The sequence below is a fragment of the Alexandromys fortis genome, unplaced genomic scaffold (assembly GCF_014885135.2).
Source record: "Alexandromys fortis isolate MF-2015 unplaced genomic scaffold, M_Fortis_MF-2015_v1.1 scaffold_34, whole genome shotgun sequence".
NCBI lineage: Eukaryota > Metazoa > Chordata > Mammalia > Rodentia > Cricetidae > Alexandromys > Alexandromys fortis.
Window position 1 is genome coordinate 10,362,494 of NW_026067933.1, and position 20,000 is coordinate 10,382,493.

The window sequence follows — 20,000 nt, forward strand, 5'->3', positions numbered from 1 at the left end:
CCCCAAGGTAACTGTAGAATAGTAAAAGCTTGAAGCCATAGAAACATACTGTGAGAATCACTATAAAGGCACATTCAAATGTGGAGAATAAGAAAATTTACAAACTAAACTCAACTCTTGTTTCATTGAACTATCACTTTGAGTAAAACGATGGGTGAACTTACCAACAGTTATAGTATCATGTACTTGTGTCTAGAAATTTAAGCATTTATTAAATAGAATGTCAATATTCACCAAGTACTCTCTAAAATATACAAATGAAATTATCTAGTAAGATTACTTTTGAAAGTTCATATCCATTTAATGACTTTTATAAAAATGACATTTTGACTTAATAATAGTTATAAGTTGTTTTCATAATTTTAGATTTCCCCAATTCAATCTAGGATTAAGAACATTTTAGTGAATAGCAAAGGCCAAGTGCTGAGGATAATTAGAGTAAACTCTTAAGGTTAAGATAATAGTTACCTTTTACCTAATTAGGTCTGATAAATGGACTGTATATATTCAAAACTTTCAAGTTTGAACAGCTATTTCCAGATATATGTAACTATCAAAATATAGACCAGGCATCAAGGTACATGCCTGGAATTTCAGTACTTAGGAGTTGAGGTAGAATAACAATAAATTTGATGTCAGCCTGGGCTACATTTGATGTCAGCCTGGGCTAAATCATGAGTTTCTGGGTCAGCACACTGGATGACATTGTCCTATGTCTCTTTTTTTTCTTATTTATAACTTTTTATACTTTTAATTGAGGACTTGCCCTCTTGTGTCATGGTGTTGTCTCAACTGTCTTGGAACTCTGAGAAGACCCAGAAAGCCCCTCATTGGCAGCTTCCTTTTTCTCCATGTCTACCACCTGGCCTATTTGTGTCTTCTTTGGGAGCTTTTATTCAAATAAAGAACATTATGAAAAATCTTCAAGCTCTCAAATAAAGAGAAACAACAAGGAGAATGCATTATAAAGACATGAGCAATAAATTTGATAAAAGGGTAACTACAGTTATATTCCCTTGCATCTTAAAAAAATTTTAATATGTAAGGATTTTTTCAGTACATCATTGTCCTGTATAAATACACATCCAAATTTAGACATCAGCGCTGGTGAAACATTAAATTAAATCACTGCAGTATTCCCAGTAAGCTACTGTCTGATATTAACTTACTTATATGAAATCATATTTCTAATAACAAGTAAAATTGAAACTCAAATTATCCTCTTCAAAACACTGCTCTTAGTTTTTTCTCCAAGCCATTGGGCTCCCACTAAGCTGGTCACCATCAATACACACAGAGCCTGGAATTAACTTCTATACATTAATCTACCTAGTCACACCATCCCCATTATTTAAGGACCAGTACATACAGACTTACTTCCCTATAGACTATGTCTATAATGATACTGATCTTCTTCTTGAACCTCTAAAACATTTTTTAAATTGATAATGCTGAAGTTCCAAATGATAGAATCTCTGACCTACACTACATCAAACATGGGGATATTTTATTTGAGTTTCTGTTTCTCAGGTCAATAGACAGGGACATTCAAGGGATTGAAGGTAGGCAGAGCTGGAACCACACACAAGCTAGCCTCTGCAGTATTTCTCAGGTCCTTTCAATGTCTGCTGTTCTATGCTGCTTAAACCTCATTTAATCACTTAACTCTCCAAAGCGGTAGTGGTGCCTTGTCTTGCTGATTAGATCATGAAGTTTATAAATGAGGACACTTACACATAGGAAATACCTAGTCAATGTAGCCGATCGGATAAATTATCCTCAAGTCAGGAAGAGTTTCCTTTACATCCACTTTAAAGGAAAGATTTTTTTTTCTAGAATCAGATATGCTTGGATTCTTTTCTATTCAGAATTAGTTAATGAAGAAATTATCAGAGCTAGAAGGAAATAGATTCATTTTTTTCTTATGATTTTGGTTTTGATTTGGAAATTAACTAGCATAATTCAAATCAAAGTCAATAATTATTACCATTCAACAGCAAGACATGATTGTCACCAATATAATGCCTAAGAAACCACCAGAAAGCTGCAGAAGAGATTTGAATGCCCCCCAGGACAAACTGATTGGAAGTTACAGCTCTTGTGCCTAAAGATTGGTCAACTCCTATCAAGAGAAATACATTTTCCATTGCGAATATCTTTAATATTACCATAGTATCAATTTTCATTTCCTCATTTAGGTACTCTTAGGTGATTCACATGTTCATTTGCACGTTGTGTGCCAACGTAGAAGAAACAGATCTCAGTCTCTCTCTCTCTTTTCTCATACACACACACACCCTACATGCCTTTTAGGTGTTAGATTTATAGAGACTTAGTTTAATCTTGTGGTTGTTATCAATATCTTTCTCTTATTGCTTTCATCGTAGGGATACTAAAATTGCTTTTGATTAAGAACATAGTGTATATTTTAGTAGCTTCCATTTTCTACGGACTTCAATGTATCATGAATAGGATAACTAATATTGTTTCCGGGAAAAAACTAAAATCCCTTCTGGGGAAAATTAGCCTCTCAGCTCTCCATCTTAGAAACGCTCATGAAAACTTACATAAAAGGGGCCTTGCCTTTTCTACCCAGTGCCTCACCATGAATCTTCCACTCAACTGAAATCATCTGAAGGGTTTTAATTACAAGGGAGTCATTCAGCACAATAGATTTTTATGTATTTAGTATTTTGATTAGTTTGAGAGTGTAGCATAAGGAATACTGAACAGATTAGTCACCTCATTTGTAATCTTCAGTCATGCAGCAATGGCTAGATAGTGAAGAATACAATGGGCTCTGGGGGGCAGAATATTTAGGCTGGAAGCTGGGCTCTTTTCCTAATAGGCTAACAAGGCTACTGTGATCGTAACATACCCATTGTATTTCTTTTAAGTCATAGACAAGAGACACAAAAAGTTCTAGTTTTTACAATTGCTATGAAAGATAAATGAACGTCTATATATATGTTAAAGTGTGAATAATGTGATTCCATGCCTGGGTCATGAGTGATCACTAAATATTAGATACAGTCACAATATACGTAATACTTTATTTCTTTTCATCAATGAAGATATGTCATAAAGACAGAAATTGATGGTTAAACATCAATATGTACTCCTTTTCCTAAATGATATTTTAGAGCAAAATATTTGCAAGTATCTCAGAAATGATATAAATTAAACAAAATAAAAATACTTGTGGCACACGTTTCTGATGCCAGTATTGAGGAGCTACCCTTTTGTAAAAGAATAAAGAAGTAAAATAAATAACACATCTGTTACTATAATTATTCAAGAGAATGATTAAGGAACACATCCTGAACATCACGAAGCTAAGGCAAAAGCTCAGGTCAGGTCTCAGATCATTTTACATCACACGGAAAGCTAATTTCAAAGGAGAGGAGCCAGCATCGACATGCTCTGCTCAGAGAGCTTCTACATTTATTCTCCCCGTCATCCATCACAGGGCTCATCATTAGCTTGTCATTAAAATCATTAACATACATGCATTGAGTGGTCCGGGCTTGTATCACATTTGCTGTGCACACTGGGGCTTACTCAGTTCTGATAATACACATTGAGCTAGGGAAACCTGGAATAGATTAAAATGCAAATTTTAAGAAACATAGCAATTTTTATGTATATTATATTTATATGCCTATTAAAAGAGATAATTTTTGTGCCAGAAATTCCATTATGTTCACGATTGAGTCAAATCCCCTGTATCTATAAGGATGTCAACTTTTCCGATGACATTTTGCTTTGTTTTGGCATTTTCTGTCTTATTGGTCTTTTGATTTTGATTTTTGGGGGCTTTTTGTTTATTTGTTAATTTCTTGCTCTTTTTTGTTTTTCCTTTTTCTTTCTTTTTCTGGGAAAGAGTGGACGGGAGAGACAGAGGGCAGGAAAGAGAGAGGGAGAGAATAAAATTGGTAGGGAGGTTGGGAAAGCCTGGGAAGAGTCATGGGAGAGGAAACATGAACAATATATATTGGATGGAAAAAAGTTAGTTAAAAAAGATTCAGTGTTACTTTGTTAAGGAAACCAGACAACATTATCAATATTCCCCCTTGCTAATATTAATTTAATGAAAATGTATTCACTGTTTCCATAAGTGAGACACTGTTGAAATTTTACTATCTATCTAAGAACCAATAACCTAGAATGAGAGAAATCACACTCAAAAATCCTAGTTTGTTCAGGAATAAAGTTTCTAAGATAAAGAGTAATTTATGGATACAGGAATTCATAGGTGGGAGATATTATTTCCTTCTGAGAATTATTCTGATCATATACATATACATAGTTGGTGGCATTGATTAAAGAGAATAAAACAAGGACATGCTAAGACAGACATGATAGCAATTGTTGATTCTCTTGCTGGACTTGAAGAGCTAGGCCTTTATCACAACACATGCCCCTAGGGGTATGAAATGCATCACTGCTTCCCTCTGCTTCTTCATTTCAATTGTCCTGCACATTAAACTTTGGTCCTTGCAAAACCCCATAATAATAAAGTGGATGTAACTTCAAAAGAATGCATCAGAGCAGACTATAGGAACAAATTACCTACTACTTGAACACTGAAGATACCTAAAAACTTTACTAGAAAGTTAAAAGCACACCAAAAACCTCTATTTGGGTTTACAAATCTTCATTGTTTCATTTAAGAGAGTTTTTAAAAAAAGGAATAGTGAATTTATTTATAATATATGCACATAGAAGCATAGATGTTTAGATTACATGCACTTCTCAGTCATTCTTTTGCCTGTGTTTATCAAATATTTGTATTATTAGAGGGAATAGCACAAGCCTTGAGTTAGAAGTGTAGAAGTGTAATAAGATCTATCTCAATAATCAATGTCATATTCCTCCTAAAGCAGTGAAGATATGGCATGTACTTCTAAGTGGATATTAAAGTAATTTCAACTTTGATTTTTTTTTTTTTTTTTTTTTTTTTTTTTTTTTTTTTTTTTTTTTTTTTTTTTTTTTTTTTTTTTTTTTTTTTGGTTTTTCGAGAAAGGGTTTCTCTGTACCTTTGGTGCCTGTCCTGGAACTAGCTCTTATAGACCAGGCTGGCTTCGAACTCCCAGAGATTCGCCTGCCTCTGCCTCCCGAGTGCTGGGATTCAACTTTGATTTTTAAAATCAATTATTTATTCAGTTAGTAATGGATATTTCCTCAAGCTAGAATATAGTACTTCATTATGAATGTTGTAATTTTTTTTTCTTTCCATGAGGGAGAGATATTGAATTCAACAACTCTATTTTAGTTCTCCATTTAGCAGTAACTATAGAAAAGCAAGGATTTAATTTTCTTGCTTGAAGAAAGCATGATACCTTACAATTTGAAGCCATTTGTACTGGGGGGATTAAAAGTATTTAGAACTTCTTTAAATAATTGTATAGAAAGATTCAATTAATGTTGGCAAGATATAATATCTTCTATTATTTCCTAATGAAGTCAGAAAATAAAACCACCCAGTACTTCTATGTAGATAAAAGTTATCCCTGTTTTGGGAAAAAAAATAAAGCATTCAATTTATGTATAAACATGGGGAAGAGGAGAGAAAGGGACAATAGTTCCTTTCCTCACGAGTCCCTTTCAAAAGTTGGGTGCTTTTAGATTTATTTATTTTGTTTTATATGTGTGAGTGTTCTGCCCAAACGTATGTATGTACAGAACATGTGTGTCATTCTCCCAAGTGTGTGTACATACACCACGTGTGCCTGGTTCCCATGGATGTCAGCACAGGGAATCAGACCCTTGGGATTGGCATTAGGGATGGTTATGCGTTACCATTGAGTGTTGGGAATAGAACCCACGTTCTCTGAAAGAGCAAGTGCTCTCAAATGCTGAGCCACCTCATTACCCACAGTCTTCATACCTTTCAGTCTCATAGAGGAAATAATTACACAATTGAAATATGCTACAACAAAAGCAGTGACACGTACCACAATAGAGAAAGTGCTGAGAGATGGAGGATAGACTCTGAGAATGTAAACTATGATGGTCTGGTGGGAGGGTGCATTTTTGGATAGGATGTGAAGTATTTGAAAATTGTTACTCAGAGACAAGAGAAAGGACAGAGTGGAAATTGAGGGGGGGGAGATAGAATCTTACGTTAATTGTCAAAGTCATGGGGGTTTCTATTATAATAATAAAGTTAGAAAATTAGAACAAGATGAGAGACTGAAGAGCCTTTTATCTGCATCACAGAAAGTATATCTTTCTGTGATTTTAGTGGAAGGCTATTGACCATTTGAGGGTAGAGAAATGATACAGTTGAAGTTTTAGGATTGTACCAACTGAGTGCAGAACAATGAGGTTACCGCTGCGAGCTGCCCAATGCAGTGTGGTAAGGTTGGTGCTGAGAGCCATGACAAATAGGTACTAGAAATGATGGGAAAGAGCAATTTAGGCTGCAGGCTGTGGAGTAAAAACATTTTGGATTTTTGGGCTCTTAAATTTTTGTGTATGTGAAAGGCTTCCTTCTGTACTCTACCGAGGCACACGGAAAGCTCATGATCTCACATGAGACATTGATGGCACACACACACACACACACACACTATATATATATATATATACATATACATATATATATATATATATATGTATGGTTTTAATGCTCAAGGAGCTGTGGGTGTGACCTCAGAAGGCTTTGGCATTAGCAGTGAAAATGACATGCCGAAAGTGAAGTTATCCACATGTCTCGGTGATTCTGAAGCAAGTGGCAACAACAGCAACAATAATATTGATCCGTGCTCTCTGTAAAACCTTACTTAGATCTAATTTCAGTCTGTGATTTTATGCCATTTTAAGGAAAAATGTTTTTGAATGAATGCTTAAAGGGGGGGGCATTTTGGGGTAGAAGGGGAGGAGCTTGGTCCTGCCTTAACTCGATATGCTTTTGTTGACACCCATGGGAGACTTTCCCTGTGTCAGCAGAAACAGGGGAGGGGTAGATTGTGAGGGGTGGGGTGGCAAAGGAAAGGTGGGGGAGGACTTGCAGGGAGGAGGGGGAAACTAGTGATATAAAATTAATTTATAAAAAAGAGGGCATTCAATTTTGCTTTCTCAAATGGAAAAAAATGCTTTTCCATAGCAAAGTAGCAAAAGGGAAAAAGGGTACTTGAAATTAAAAAATAAACTTTAAATACATTTGATTTTTTAACTGATATATGAGGAAATGAAAATGGAATGCTTATGCAATTATACCTATTTACTGTGAAAATATTCAAATTACTTTAAACGATCTATCTATGAAAATAGTTACCATTCTTATAACCAAAGCTTTCCAAATCAATTCTAGTACATTATCACAATTTACAGTTTTTCTGCATGCTGTCTTAGGAAACAAGTCTTTTAAGAAATATGTATCCTATACTCTTGATGGTCTTGCTTAATGTCTTCTCTCCACATTTTAAAAATACATGTACTTTATCATATTTTCAGAGGCCAACCCATTCTAAGATTTGGCGCCCAAACTTTTTCTCAATCTTCTAAACCTGTGCCTCTCCTGGAGGCCTGGCCATTGTGGAGGACAGGGTTACTAAGAATGAGACCCATGGTTTAGTCACGTGTCCATTCTCATTATACATGGCCCTAAAACTGAGCTGAATCAGTTACACTTGTGATATGTAGGCAAATAAACAGTCAATATCAGTAACTTCCATTAAACTGAATCTAAGAACTGCTTTTATGCTAACCCTAACTGACAACTACACCCTTCATGATGTAGTTTTATCCCTCTGTGTACATGAAAGCTTTCTTCATCCCTTTTGTTTTGGTTTCTGTAATGACCGACATACTTGGCAGATGGAAAAACTATATGTCATATAGGGGATGTTTCACTAGTAAATGTGCATTTGTGGTAATTTAAAAAAAAAGAATTCAGTTTGCCTTATTTGAGGGATCTGCAAAGTAACAGTTGATTTTTGTATTCCAGTTAATCGCTCAGTTTTACAGAGGCACTCGGTAAATGCGAATTCTCAAACCACAGAGGGCAAGTTATATTAATACACTGACTTGCTGCCTGAAGGAACGTGTTGCTCCTTTTGTTGTGAAAATTATAAGGACCTAAGGCATCAGTGAAGGAGAAGAAATGTTAATGTTTGCCTGCACCCTACAGCAGAGTCACAGTACAAGAGCAAAGTTTATCTTTTTAGATTGTGGTCACACAGCCTAATCCCTAGAGGGATGTAAATTCTCTTCACTTTATCCTTGTTCAAGACTTAGTTAATGGTCCTACAAACTCTTCCTGCCTTTCTTTTGAAGAAGAAAGTCTTATAAGTAGAGTGAAATATTCCAAATCCACTGAAGTCAATGGAGGTCAGACTAGTGTCTCAGTAGTGCTTTCTCATTTTTAATTATGACAATATTATCAAATATAATGATTAAAGTACTTATACTTTGTTGTGGTTTGTGAGAGACTCAATGATACAATGTAAATATGATTAAACTATAAAGTTTGGCGTGAGTGCTTAGTTGTGCAAAGCTTGCTGCTGAGTGTGCAAACTCTGAGTTCAACCCCTAGTACCACAAACAATCCTGTTATATCCATCAGTCAATCAATCTATGTCTTTCAATGCAATGTAAATGTATATGCATATGTACTCTCTGAAGCTAGTGATTAAATATTTAGTCTTAAAATACATGATATATGTCAACAATACTGCGAAAAATATTTCTGAACCATAACTACAATACAGAAGATTTCAATAAAAATCGTATCAATAATGTAAAGATTAAATGTTACAAAAGACTGAAATTTTTTATGTGGTTTATTCATTATAGGATATTTCCTTATCACCTTTAGTCATATGTCCCAGCTATTTGAGAACACTTTAAATATATTTAACATAGTGTATCTCCTAAAAGAAAAGTACAACATGCTCCTGTCCCATAATAGTGTACTGTTACTGTAAAACATTACTTCTCAGAAATATTCAATAGTATATTCCGAAACTGCAATTGATGTTTATTTGTACTAAATGCAATTTGAATATTTTTGACATCTGTGGGATATAAACGTCCAAAAGGAAAAGTTCACAGTCATACAATTCTCCCGATGCTTTATTTACACTTGTGTCCTAACTGGTAATTAATAACAATTAAAAGTTAAAAAATATAATAAAACAATATAATATTAGGATAGATATTCTATGGACATATGATATACACTGATTTCATGGTTTCTGTTGATTTCATAAAACAATGTCACAAACTTTCTAGTTAAAAGAAAAGTCAAGAGCAAACTGGGGTTTCTCTTAAATAACTTCATTCCCCTCAGTATGTAGTACAGACTGTCAAACAAATAACAATAACCATTGATATCTAGGCTAGTAAAATAAACAAGATATACAATTAGCAATCTGTCAATTTCATATTTGTCTAATACATTTCCTTTCAATTCTATTTGCCAATGACAAAACCCTTGTTCATCCTATGTAAATGTTTTTCATATATAAAATTCTAAAATATAAATATATAAATCTTCATAATAGAGTTAATTTTATGAGAATGATTGCTTATATTTGCTACTTTTGAATAAATAACTTCTATTTAATTGATTGGAAATGCATAAAAATTGCAAGCTTAGTTATTCCATTTATATAGTCTGTTTGAAATGAAAAACAATATCTTCAAGAGAAATTGGTGATTTGTTGTTTAAGAGACAGAGTTTATTATAACATGTTATAGAAATAAACTTATAAGTAAAGTTAAAATTTCAAATAAAATGTTTACTTTTTGGGTTATGGATATTTATCATCATCATTTAAGGAGATTGTTTACAAATTGTTATTAGTTTTAGTCAAAGAAAAAAAATAAAACAAAAAAGGTAAATTAAAAAAATATCTCAAAAGGAAAAAAGGAAGATATAATACAGAAATATGAGATAAAGAGGTAGATTATTAAATCTACTTTAATACAAAAAACAACTATTAATTTCAAAATATTTTATATTGGTATGGATTTTGGTTATTGATACAAATTTAAAGTTAATTTTGTTATACTGTATGTATGCGTCTACTCTAGGTTTAGGGTACTATGTTTATATAACTCATTTAAAAGTACGGGGACGTCCCCAGCTAGGTCCTTGGGCAGTAGAAGAGAGGGTGCCTGAACTGGCCTTGTCCCGTAGTCAAACTGATGATTATCTTGAATATCACCATAAAACCTTCGTCTGGCAACAGATGGAGATAGAGACAGAGACTCACATCGGAGGACTGGTCTGAGCTCCCAAGGTCCAGTTGAAGAGCAGAAGGAGGGAGAAGATGAACAAGGAAGTCAGGACCGCCAGGAGTTGGTCAACCCACTGAGACAGTGTGCCTGATCTAATGGGAGCTCACCAAAGCCAGCTGGACTGGGACTGAATGAGCATGTGATCAAACTGAACCCTCTGAATGTGGCTGACAATTGGGACCGACTGAGAAGCCAACGATAATGGCAATAAGATTTGTCTCCACTGCATGTACTGGCTTTTGGGGAGCTTAGTCTGTTTGGATGCACACCTTCCTAAGCCTGGATAGAGCAGGGAGGGCCTTGGACTTTCCACAGGGCAGGGTATCTTGCCCTCTCATAGGACTGGAGGGAGAGAGGGAGGGGGTGTGGGAGAGCAGGAGGGAAATGGGATGAGGGGAGGAAGGGGAAATTTTGAATGGTATTATTTATAAAGAAATGTTAACTTTTTAAAAGAAAGAGAAAACCATTTTTTTTTTTTTTTCACAAAATGAGAGCTACTCAGGCTAATATCAGTATGCTTATACTTCTGGCCATAAAGAATATATGTCATTCTACTTGCGATTTTATTCTTTCAAATATATTCCAAATTTTGTTGGTAGTAATAGATAGACTTTTATAGTATAAACCTAAGAACATTATAGAAATTAATACTTAATTTCTCTATAATGACAAAAGAATGACAGTATTATTACAGCAACCAGGATTAAAAAAATCTCACTCTCATTTTACCAAGAAGTTACAAAACATGTTTTGATTAATATATTTCATTTTTAAAATTTAATATTGTCTAGTATTTTTGTAGATTAAGATAATATCTGATATCATTTAGTATTAAATGGATCAATACTATTGTGATATAAAAATTGTATATAGATATTTCCTGTAGGCAGAAACTTTACATCAATCCTACAAAATAAAATTTTTCTCTTGAAGGAGACAAAAACATTCCTTCTTGAAAAAATATGTGACCAAGAAGTAGGTAATAAAGCTTGGACAGAACCAATGTTCTTCCACCCCAAATATACCAGTCAGGGTATCCCAATAACTTCCACATCTGCTAGATATAGACAAATAAATTCTATTTTAAATTTAAAGCTAGGATCGAATTTTAATATTAGTATACTTAATAAACCATTTTTAATGAAGTAGACATTTTGATTGCAAATTACTCTTATTTTCAGAGAATTTTTATGCTGCCTATAGGTGTATAGTAGTACTAGAATATTCTGTGTTTCTTACATGGTATGATTTTCACAGACTTTCAAACAGGTCTAAGGACTCTTCCATTTCTCATCTGTCATTAATCAAAATAAAATTATAGCTCAGATCCTGACTTTTACTTAGCAAGTAGTGCTTCTTTCTTGATGCCCCAACTCTGCTTAGAATCACCCTCTAAATCTGTTTAGCCTTATTCCTTGGACCAAGCTTCAGTCTGCAACAGCAGGATACAAGGGTTCATGGGGTATGTGTACTAGTTTCTGTCTAAAGTAACTTGGATTCTTCGATTGTGACTTCTTGAAGGTCTTGATCTCAGTCTTATAGTTGGACTTAGAGCTCTGACGGCCCCATGGGTTGGTGGCTACCCTGTTTGCCCTGACTGTGACTTATTTTTTCTCACTGTCAATTTTCTGCAGCAAAAATGTTCTCCTTCTCAGTTGGCTTGACTGATGTTGTCACCTAGGGTATCTTTGTAGGCATTGAATTTTGCCTGGACTTCACATGCTTCATGAACTACTAGATGTGTCTAGTCTTTGAGACTGGCTGCTCGGGTAGACCTAATCCCTTGCTTTGACAACTTCAGTTGTCTCCTAAGCGTGCATTATTACACTCTGTATAAAACATGGAAATAGATTAGAAAATGAAAATAGTATGAATCTGTTATGAACCTAGCGCATCATCTCTTTGTTAATTACCGAAAGGACTGTGGCTTTAATGTTGCCGTTATCAGCAGTAAGATAACACAGCATGACCCCTGACTACCTATCCTTTCATCTTTTAAATGTTTAGCTAATGTTACTTCAAAGCAGAAGAACAACTTAAGAAGCATTCATTCTCTCTAGCGACAATAAACTGTTTAATTTTTTTGTTGCTTATATACATTAGATTGATGTCTATCTATCTATCTATCTATCTATCTATCTATCTATCTATCTATCTATCATCTACCTGTTAGTTAATTCTATCCTAATGATAGATACTGCTTATGGAATACAGCATCCCTGTGCTTTAATGCATTAATTCACATTTAAATATCATTAATGATTTATAGAAATGGTAAATTTTAATTTATTTAAAGGAGGTCAAATATGTCGACTTCCTAATTCCATTGTCAAAATCAAAATTTAAAATTTTTGGGAGGATATGTAGAGTCTTTTCTTTTTTCCTGCCGCCTAGAAGTATTAAAAAATAATATACAAGCAATATTTGTTCTCTAACCATTTAGTGAATGATTCTTTGACCATTAAAGATAGACATTTTCCTCAAATGGCAGAGAAAAGGAGATGTATCTTCTAACAAACACCCTCTTTAGAAATGAAACAGAATCAGTATGCTACAACACTGTCAGCCAAAGTCGTCTGACACACTTAGCCTAAATTGTGGGATTTCACACCATGGATGTCAGATAACATCAGTAAAGTTCTATGAAAACCTTCAAAACCCTATAGGAACCCACAAAGTCCCACAGTTGGCACGGTGGGGACATCAGACATTTTAGCAGAAGACACTGTACCTCTGGTAGAATCTTTTTATTAAGAGGAACTAGAAGGACTTGTAAGTGCCGCATACAGGGCCTGGAATAATGTCAAAAAGAACAGCAGCTACTGATCCATACTTGCCGCACTCGACAAAGGCGAAGAGATGACAAAGAGCTGCCATCGTCCTGAGTTCTGCACAGTCATTTCGGAAAGAGATCTCAAAGCTAACTAGCAAAGTTAATGAAAAAAGTTTAGACGTTAAATAAAAATGGAATTAAACCAGAACAAAAAATTACCAGAGACCTAGAAAGGTTAAAAGATACAAATTAAAGATGAGTGAAGCGGTGTTAATGAATAAATCCGGCACAACACACGTGAAGCCGAGAAGGACTTTTTCTTTCAGAACTGTATAATGTGACATAAAGGCCCACAGCAGCAGACAAATAAGACTGCCTTCACAGCAGCAAAAACAATGAGAGGGAACGCAGTGGCTCAGATTATCAGTCACTTTTAACTTTTTTTTTTTTTTTTAAATTAGAACCACACCACTTTCAAATGCTTTTTTGTCCACAGGGAGAGCTAACATTTGTGGAAAATTTTATATAAAATATCACTAACCAAAGGAGTAGAATCTGCAAATCTTAAGTTTTAGAAAAAGAAAAAAAATGGGAGACAAAAAGGAATGTTATAGATTTGAAAATCATGTCTATGATGACGAATGGTGTAGTCTCAACACCATCTTAGAAAATGGGAATCAGGCTGACCCTTTCGGCTATCTTTGTGACAAACTGTTCCTGACAGGAGAGGCAAAGTCAAAGATGCTGCTAAGATGACTGATAAAGGAGTAAGTCACAAAACAAAACAATCCCACACCAATTTGGAATTATGATTAATAAAAGGGTTATTTATTTAAAGGGAAAAAACTTACAGATCACCATCCTAGACAACAGCATGACTTAGAAACTTTGAAGGTACAAAGAATACACACTGGTCAGAGAGGTAAATACGACTTGACTGCAATTATCTACCAACACACACCCCTTTCCCAGGGCACACACGCCTCTCAACCCCAAATGCTTGCCTTCTAAAGACAAAACAATTAGTTTTTTAACCTTACATATAGCAAAGTGATAATCTCTATATTATATCACTAGCTGTTAGACTCAGGTATTTTCTCCCATAAGATGAAGAAAATGATAATCACTTGCAATCAAGATTAAATATCTAGCGAAGAAAATGGAGAGTAAGGGGGCTAAGAAAAAACTTGTAAGAAGTTATCTGAAAATTCACCAGTGGAAAACACTAATAATCAGAAGGAAACTCCCATAAAAATGGGCATCTTTGAGTTGAAAGGCCTTAGCAGAGACAACTTAGGGAGAACATTAACTTCGATCTCTAGATAAGGAGCTGGAAAATGCAAAAATGAGGATCTCATTTAAGACTGCACAAGAGAATGTGAATCTGAGCCAACTCCTTGAAGATAGGGAGCAATCGGTGCTTGATAAGGAAGAAACGGTGGGGCTGTGCTGATTATTGGGACTTCATCATATTGTGGCACCATTGCTTGGCTTGGGTTGGGTAAAGGAAGCATGTGGACTACTCTGTCAGTATGGCTTTGCCTTTCATGTCGGGTTCGAATATTTCTCCCTCTTCTAATTTAACCCAACTGAGAAGGCAGTATGCTCAAATTACTTCAGTGTAAACACAACATCAATCGAACTTTATAAATAATTTAAAAAATAAATATATAAAGTCAAAAGCATCCTTTACACTTGTCCATAAAGTGGGATAATCTGAAAACTCTTTGAATAGTGCTAGAAAATGGAGGTTTAAAGGGCTGAGGAGATAGTTTAGCTGGTGAAGTGCTGGATACACAAGATTGAGGACCTGAGGTTGGATCCCTACACCACCTAATGCTCATATTAGAGCTATTTATTGTTCTAAAGTTTTGATTTCCCTTCTTCAGGGATCTGGCCGGGTCATGAATTTTATTCCTGTAGGTAGTGCTTTGTGTAGCTACGTTGTTTCCAATGACTTGGTCATATGTCTAAAACATCATACATTCTTAACAACCTTGGCCTTAACCTAGGGGTATCTGCAGAATGAGCATGCCTGTCTCCTGCACATCCAAATGCAATAAGATCCATTCAGGAATGAAATGGGGAGCCACTCTGTTAGAAGCAAGAATCTGAAGTTAAATTCTGACAGAAAAATTAATTGGGAAAACCTCCTGGGAAACAGAATCATTATAACAAGGAGAAGAAGAATTTATGTAAGACAACACTGAAACAAAATACAGGGTTGAAAAGCAGACAGTCTGGGACAAAAATGAATTTACTTGGAAAAGCTTTCTTTTGCAAAAACAAATTTTGTAGTGTAAGAACAGTATTAGGAAGAAGAGTGGAGTATTTAGGGAAATGATTGATATCTCCAGCAACTTCAAGGGCACATTCACATCCAACCGCATCACTGTTATGGAACTGAATAGAAATCTAAACAAACTATGCATTTCTCACGTCTTTGTTAACCCCAGAATCTGAGGACATTTAATTTCTTTGACTCCATAAGCAAAAGTATGAAGTTATCACTTTTCATTTTGTCTCTGTCTTCTATTTTACACTAATCTTAGAGTGGCCATGAGCTTTGTTCTTTTTCTTCTTAGAACAGAGTCAGGTGCTTTGCTCATTTTCATGCTAAAAGACTTCTTAGATTAATTCATTGTTTTCCTCCATTCCTTGCATTTAACTTAAGGCAGATACTACAGTCACTAGAACCTCTAAAATTACTCTTACTCATCCAGATGTCCTAATTAAAAACATCCTGATATTACTGCTGTCAACTACCGTACATGCAATATGACTTCAGAGAGTTTGCCTCCAAAGCAGACAGTGACTGCACCAAACCCAAGCCCATAACACTGATCAAGCGCCACACTGATGAGCCCAATACCATAACTTGCTAGTTACTAACTTAGTAGTCTGGTCCCATCTTCATATATTCTAAATCCTGTATTTACCTATGTATTCAAAATTCCTGTCCAACCCAGTTCTTCCTGTTTCTGGGCACATGAGTGACTAATTCTGGATTAGTATTTTCTCTGTTAGGGTTGTTCACTGCCAACCACTTCAGTTAGTATTTTCTTATGTCTCCAATCCCATTTCCCACTGACTGTGAGCAATGAGCTCCATGCATTCCTCTGTTTGCTCACTTTTAATGGGGTGTTTACTTCAGGAACTATAAGAGAGGTTAGAGTCAGAGAAAAGATACTCTTTGGGAAAACGATCAAGAAATGTAGTTTAGTAGACAGAAAGTATTAAAACTGTAAAGCATGTTTTGTGTTGCTTTAAGTCTCGCTTATGATTGCAATGGGATATTACATCAGTCCTATCAATCAGTACTAAGTAGGGATGTACCATAAGAAGCATCATTATTCCCAGGCACTCAGTTTACTTGTGTAAATCTCACAAGGTAGGCATTACTAAGAGTTCAGGGGGGGGGGGGAAGGAGGGAAAAAAATAAACCAAGGAAAAAGAACCTGTTCATTCTCATTGGGTAGTGCAGCATCTGAAGCTGGACTACTAACAATCTGATGAGGTTGAGCTGCACTGTCTCTCTTTCCTACTAATATCTGCATAACTAGTCGCTTCCAAACAACATGCAACTTGAATTCACCCAGGGACACACACACACACATACACAATATTGCTATATAAATATTTTATAAAATAGGGGTTTCTTATTTCTACTCAATCTCAAAATTCTCTGAACAGTATTCAATTAGATACAAGCAAATTTTAATTGGTAAAAACATGTCAATAATGTTCCCTTGCCTTGCTTCATAATAAACACAAAATGCTTACGGTTCTTTTCATACAAACAGACACTTTAGTAGTATAGAATTGACGATGTGGGATGCTGCACTGATACCTGCTAATACCTGAACAGACCACAGAAAGCTGATGGAGCAGCTCAGAGAGATTGGAAGTATCAATGTTGACTCAATATTTTGCAGGATAATTACAAACTTGATTTTCATTTATATTACTCTGGAAAAGGCATGGTAAGGGATTCCTCTAATTTTTAACTTTTTTTGAACTCTATTTCCTACACAGAAAAGGAGGCTTTTGTTTCATCTATGGAAAATAAATGCAGATATTTTTTCTATGCGTTGGTTCATGTCAGTATAACATACATAATTCATTAACTGAATGACTTTTGTACAAACTGATAATGCTACTATATGAAAAAATCAAATATATTTTTAATATTTTTTTGCATACTACTGTTTCTTTTAGATATTTCATAATTAAACTTTAAATTAACAATAAACTGAATGATTGGAACTACCAATTGTCAAATGAAAAATACTATGGACTCAACAAAGCCATTATTTAGTCAAATTATTATTTCAGGTTCTAAAACACAGTGTTTAATAAACTATTTTATTAAGTCATTAATTTTTTATTCTAATATTCGTAGCACCGGACAATTAAACTTGTGAAAATCCCTTCCTTCTTCATGGTCTGCATCAGCAGCTTCATACTGCATGGGGGCAAGGGAAAGAGCACCCAGAGTTCACACACTGCCTTTACTAATGCCTTTCATATACGCTCCCCCCTTTTAAATGCAGAAAACCAGGATCTAACTCTTGTTGGGTGTTTAAAGATGAATTCGTTTAGCATTTGCATAGGGAGTGAGCATTAGCACAGCCAGGAGAGCAACGGAAAGGAAAAGCCTCCAGCTACCACTGCGTGGCTGACAGGGTGATGATGCTGTATGTGAAAACTTTTGTCTGATTTCTCCTTTCCCTTGCTTAGAGTACAGCTAGTCTCGAGAGCATATATTCATGTTCTTTTTACTTGGGGTTTTATCACTCCTTTTGTATTATTTAATACAACTAAAGACACTTCCAAAAGATGGATTTTTCCATTTTGGACAAGTAATGGCTTGGAATCTGAGGAAACACTTTAATGACTGCGGTGTGTTCTGCAAAGACGGTGGAGTGGAAGTACCATCCATCAGTTAGGCAGACGGTCTCAAAGACATCTGGTGTCAGTGGAAGGACTTTTAAAAATCAACAAAATAATAACTTGCAAAAGGTCAAATAAAAATGGGTACATAGCAGGGTTCTATGTCTCTTTCAGAGCTTTGACTGGACCCTTAGTGGGGGATACAAAGAGTCCAGCGTGGTAGCGCATGCCTGTAATCCCAGCAATGCTGAGGAAGCTGAGACAGGACAGATGTGAACTTGAGCGTGTGCTACAATGTGAGACACTGTTTCATGAACAAAACAAAAGATAAAAGAAAAATCACAAAGAATAAAATATCAAAATGAAGGCAAGGAGTAATCTTGTATCAGTAACGTGCCTCTAAGCAGCTCTCAGAGTAGTAACTCAGGAAAGGACAGCCGAAACATGTGAGCATCATCCCACCAGCTAAGAAGCACATGTACTTCAACACTCAGCTTTAATTATTTCTCCGGGAATGCTCCTTTTTGCCAGGGTCAGTACTTTTTAGTAAACAAGAAACTGATGTGCCTGACACTACTGAATAAGACCTGGCATTTAAAAAAGTGTCATACACTCTCCTGAAATCCACAATACATCAATTTTTAATACTTCTCCTTTCTCAGCTCCATTAAAAAGATGGTAGGGGAAAGATTTTAGAGTAATTAATGATATAGTTAGCTGCTAAATATTAATAGGAATCGTAGTCTTGCATAAAATATAACATATAAACCTTGCCAATACAGACGCTCCAGTAATTAAGCTTGAATATGTAATTACACTGATTTATAAGACAGGCAAAAAGTTACACTTTACCAGCTTTTGTGTAAACTGTGGGTAACAGTTAAACTTTGCATTTTACGCTTTATAAAAATGGGCAATGTCTTGACTACAGTTCATAAATGGTTTAGAGTCCTGTAATGGCAGTAAAAGTTATGACAACTTACCCTATCACGAAGATTCATATTATGCCATAGAAACCAAACTGTGATAAAGACCCACCCATAAGATGGAGATTCTTCAGAGACAGCAATTAATGCCCAGCAGGGCTTTAGTAGTATTAAGAATTTGTAGAAGAATGCTATCAACACTAAAACACTTGGGATAATCTGTAAGATGTGTGAGCAACAATTTATATATTACGGATATGGTACAAGACAACTTTACTTAAACTTTTATGATTTTACTCAAATACCATGGTAAACTTCAGAAAAAAATACCAAATTCAGAAACATGAGAATATATTTTCCTCCTTTTCAGGAGTCTGTTAACCACACTTACATGTGTGGCTGAGGCGAGCAGCCCGGACTGCTGTTCCCATTGCTGTCGATGTGGTCCAGGGAACCATTGAGGTCTTCATGGACGGCCTGCAGGAGGCCACTGGAGGCATTATTGATCAGTCCAGGGTTACTTAGCAAAGGCAAACTGCTCTCTGCCAAGGCAGCCTAGTGGATGGACAAGGAGCAAGATAGCTTTAGCACGCCTGCCCTCTGACATCATTGAAACAGCACATCTCTCTCTCTTCAGCGCTTGCACAGCACCTTACAGACATTTCAGAAGCACTTAAATCAAACGTATGGGAAGACAAAAATTCCTAAATGGTCACTTGCAGCCGAGATAGCAAGGACATTAATGTGATGTGAACATATAAACATTAGCTCCCACAGCAAACTTTCGCACTCGTGTGTTAACCTTTTCCATAATGAAATGTTGATTCCTCACGTGTTCAGAAATACTCTGGGATAATATAAGCAGTTGCTCTGCTTTTTTAAAAATGACCAGAACTTAACTCAAAATAAAGAAGTCCTGACATTTGCCTCCTCTGCATAAAAATTATATATTATAATTAAACTTTAAAGTTTTTGCCACAAGCACCATGTTCCCCAACACTATGATGTGAAATCATTTATGACAGCCTGGATAAATATTAATGCACAGCCACATGCATTTGCAAAAGCTTCTATCAATCTAGCATTTGCAGGAAAACTGAGTGTTCCAGATTTTGCCACAGGGTGTCCTTCTTGCTTCTTCACATCAAAAGTAGCTT

At 35.4% G+C, this 20,000-nt stretch overlaps 1 protein-coding gene across 2 annotated transcripts in view; it reads right to left on the reverse strand.

Moving 5' to 3' along the window:
- The window catches only part of Foxp2 (forkhead box P2), a 509,404-nt gene that overhangs the window by 8,989 nt on the left and 480,415 nt on the right, over positions 1-20,000 (reverse strand). For both annotated transcript variants that reach the window (XM_050145932.1, XM_050145933.1), the window contains one exon: positions 19,235-19,398. In XM_050145932.1, the coding sequence (XP_050001889.1) occupies positions 19,235-19,398 (164 nt within the window). The remainder of the gene's footprint in view (positions 1-19,234; positions 19,399-20,000) is intronic.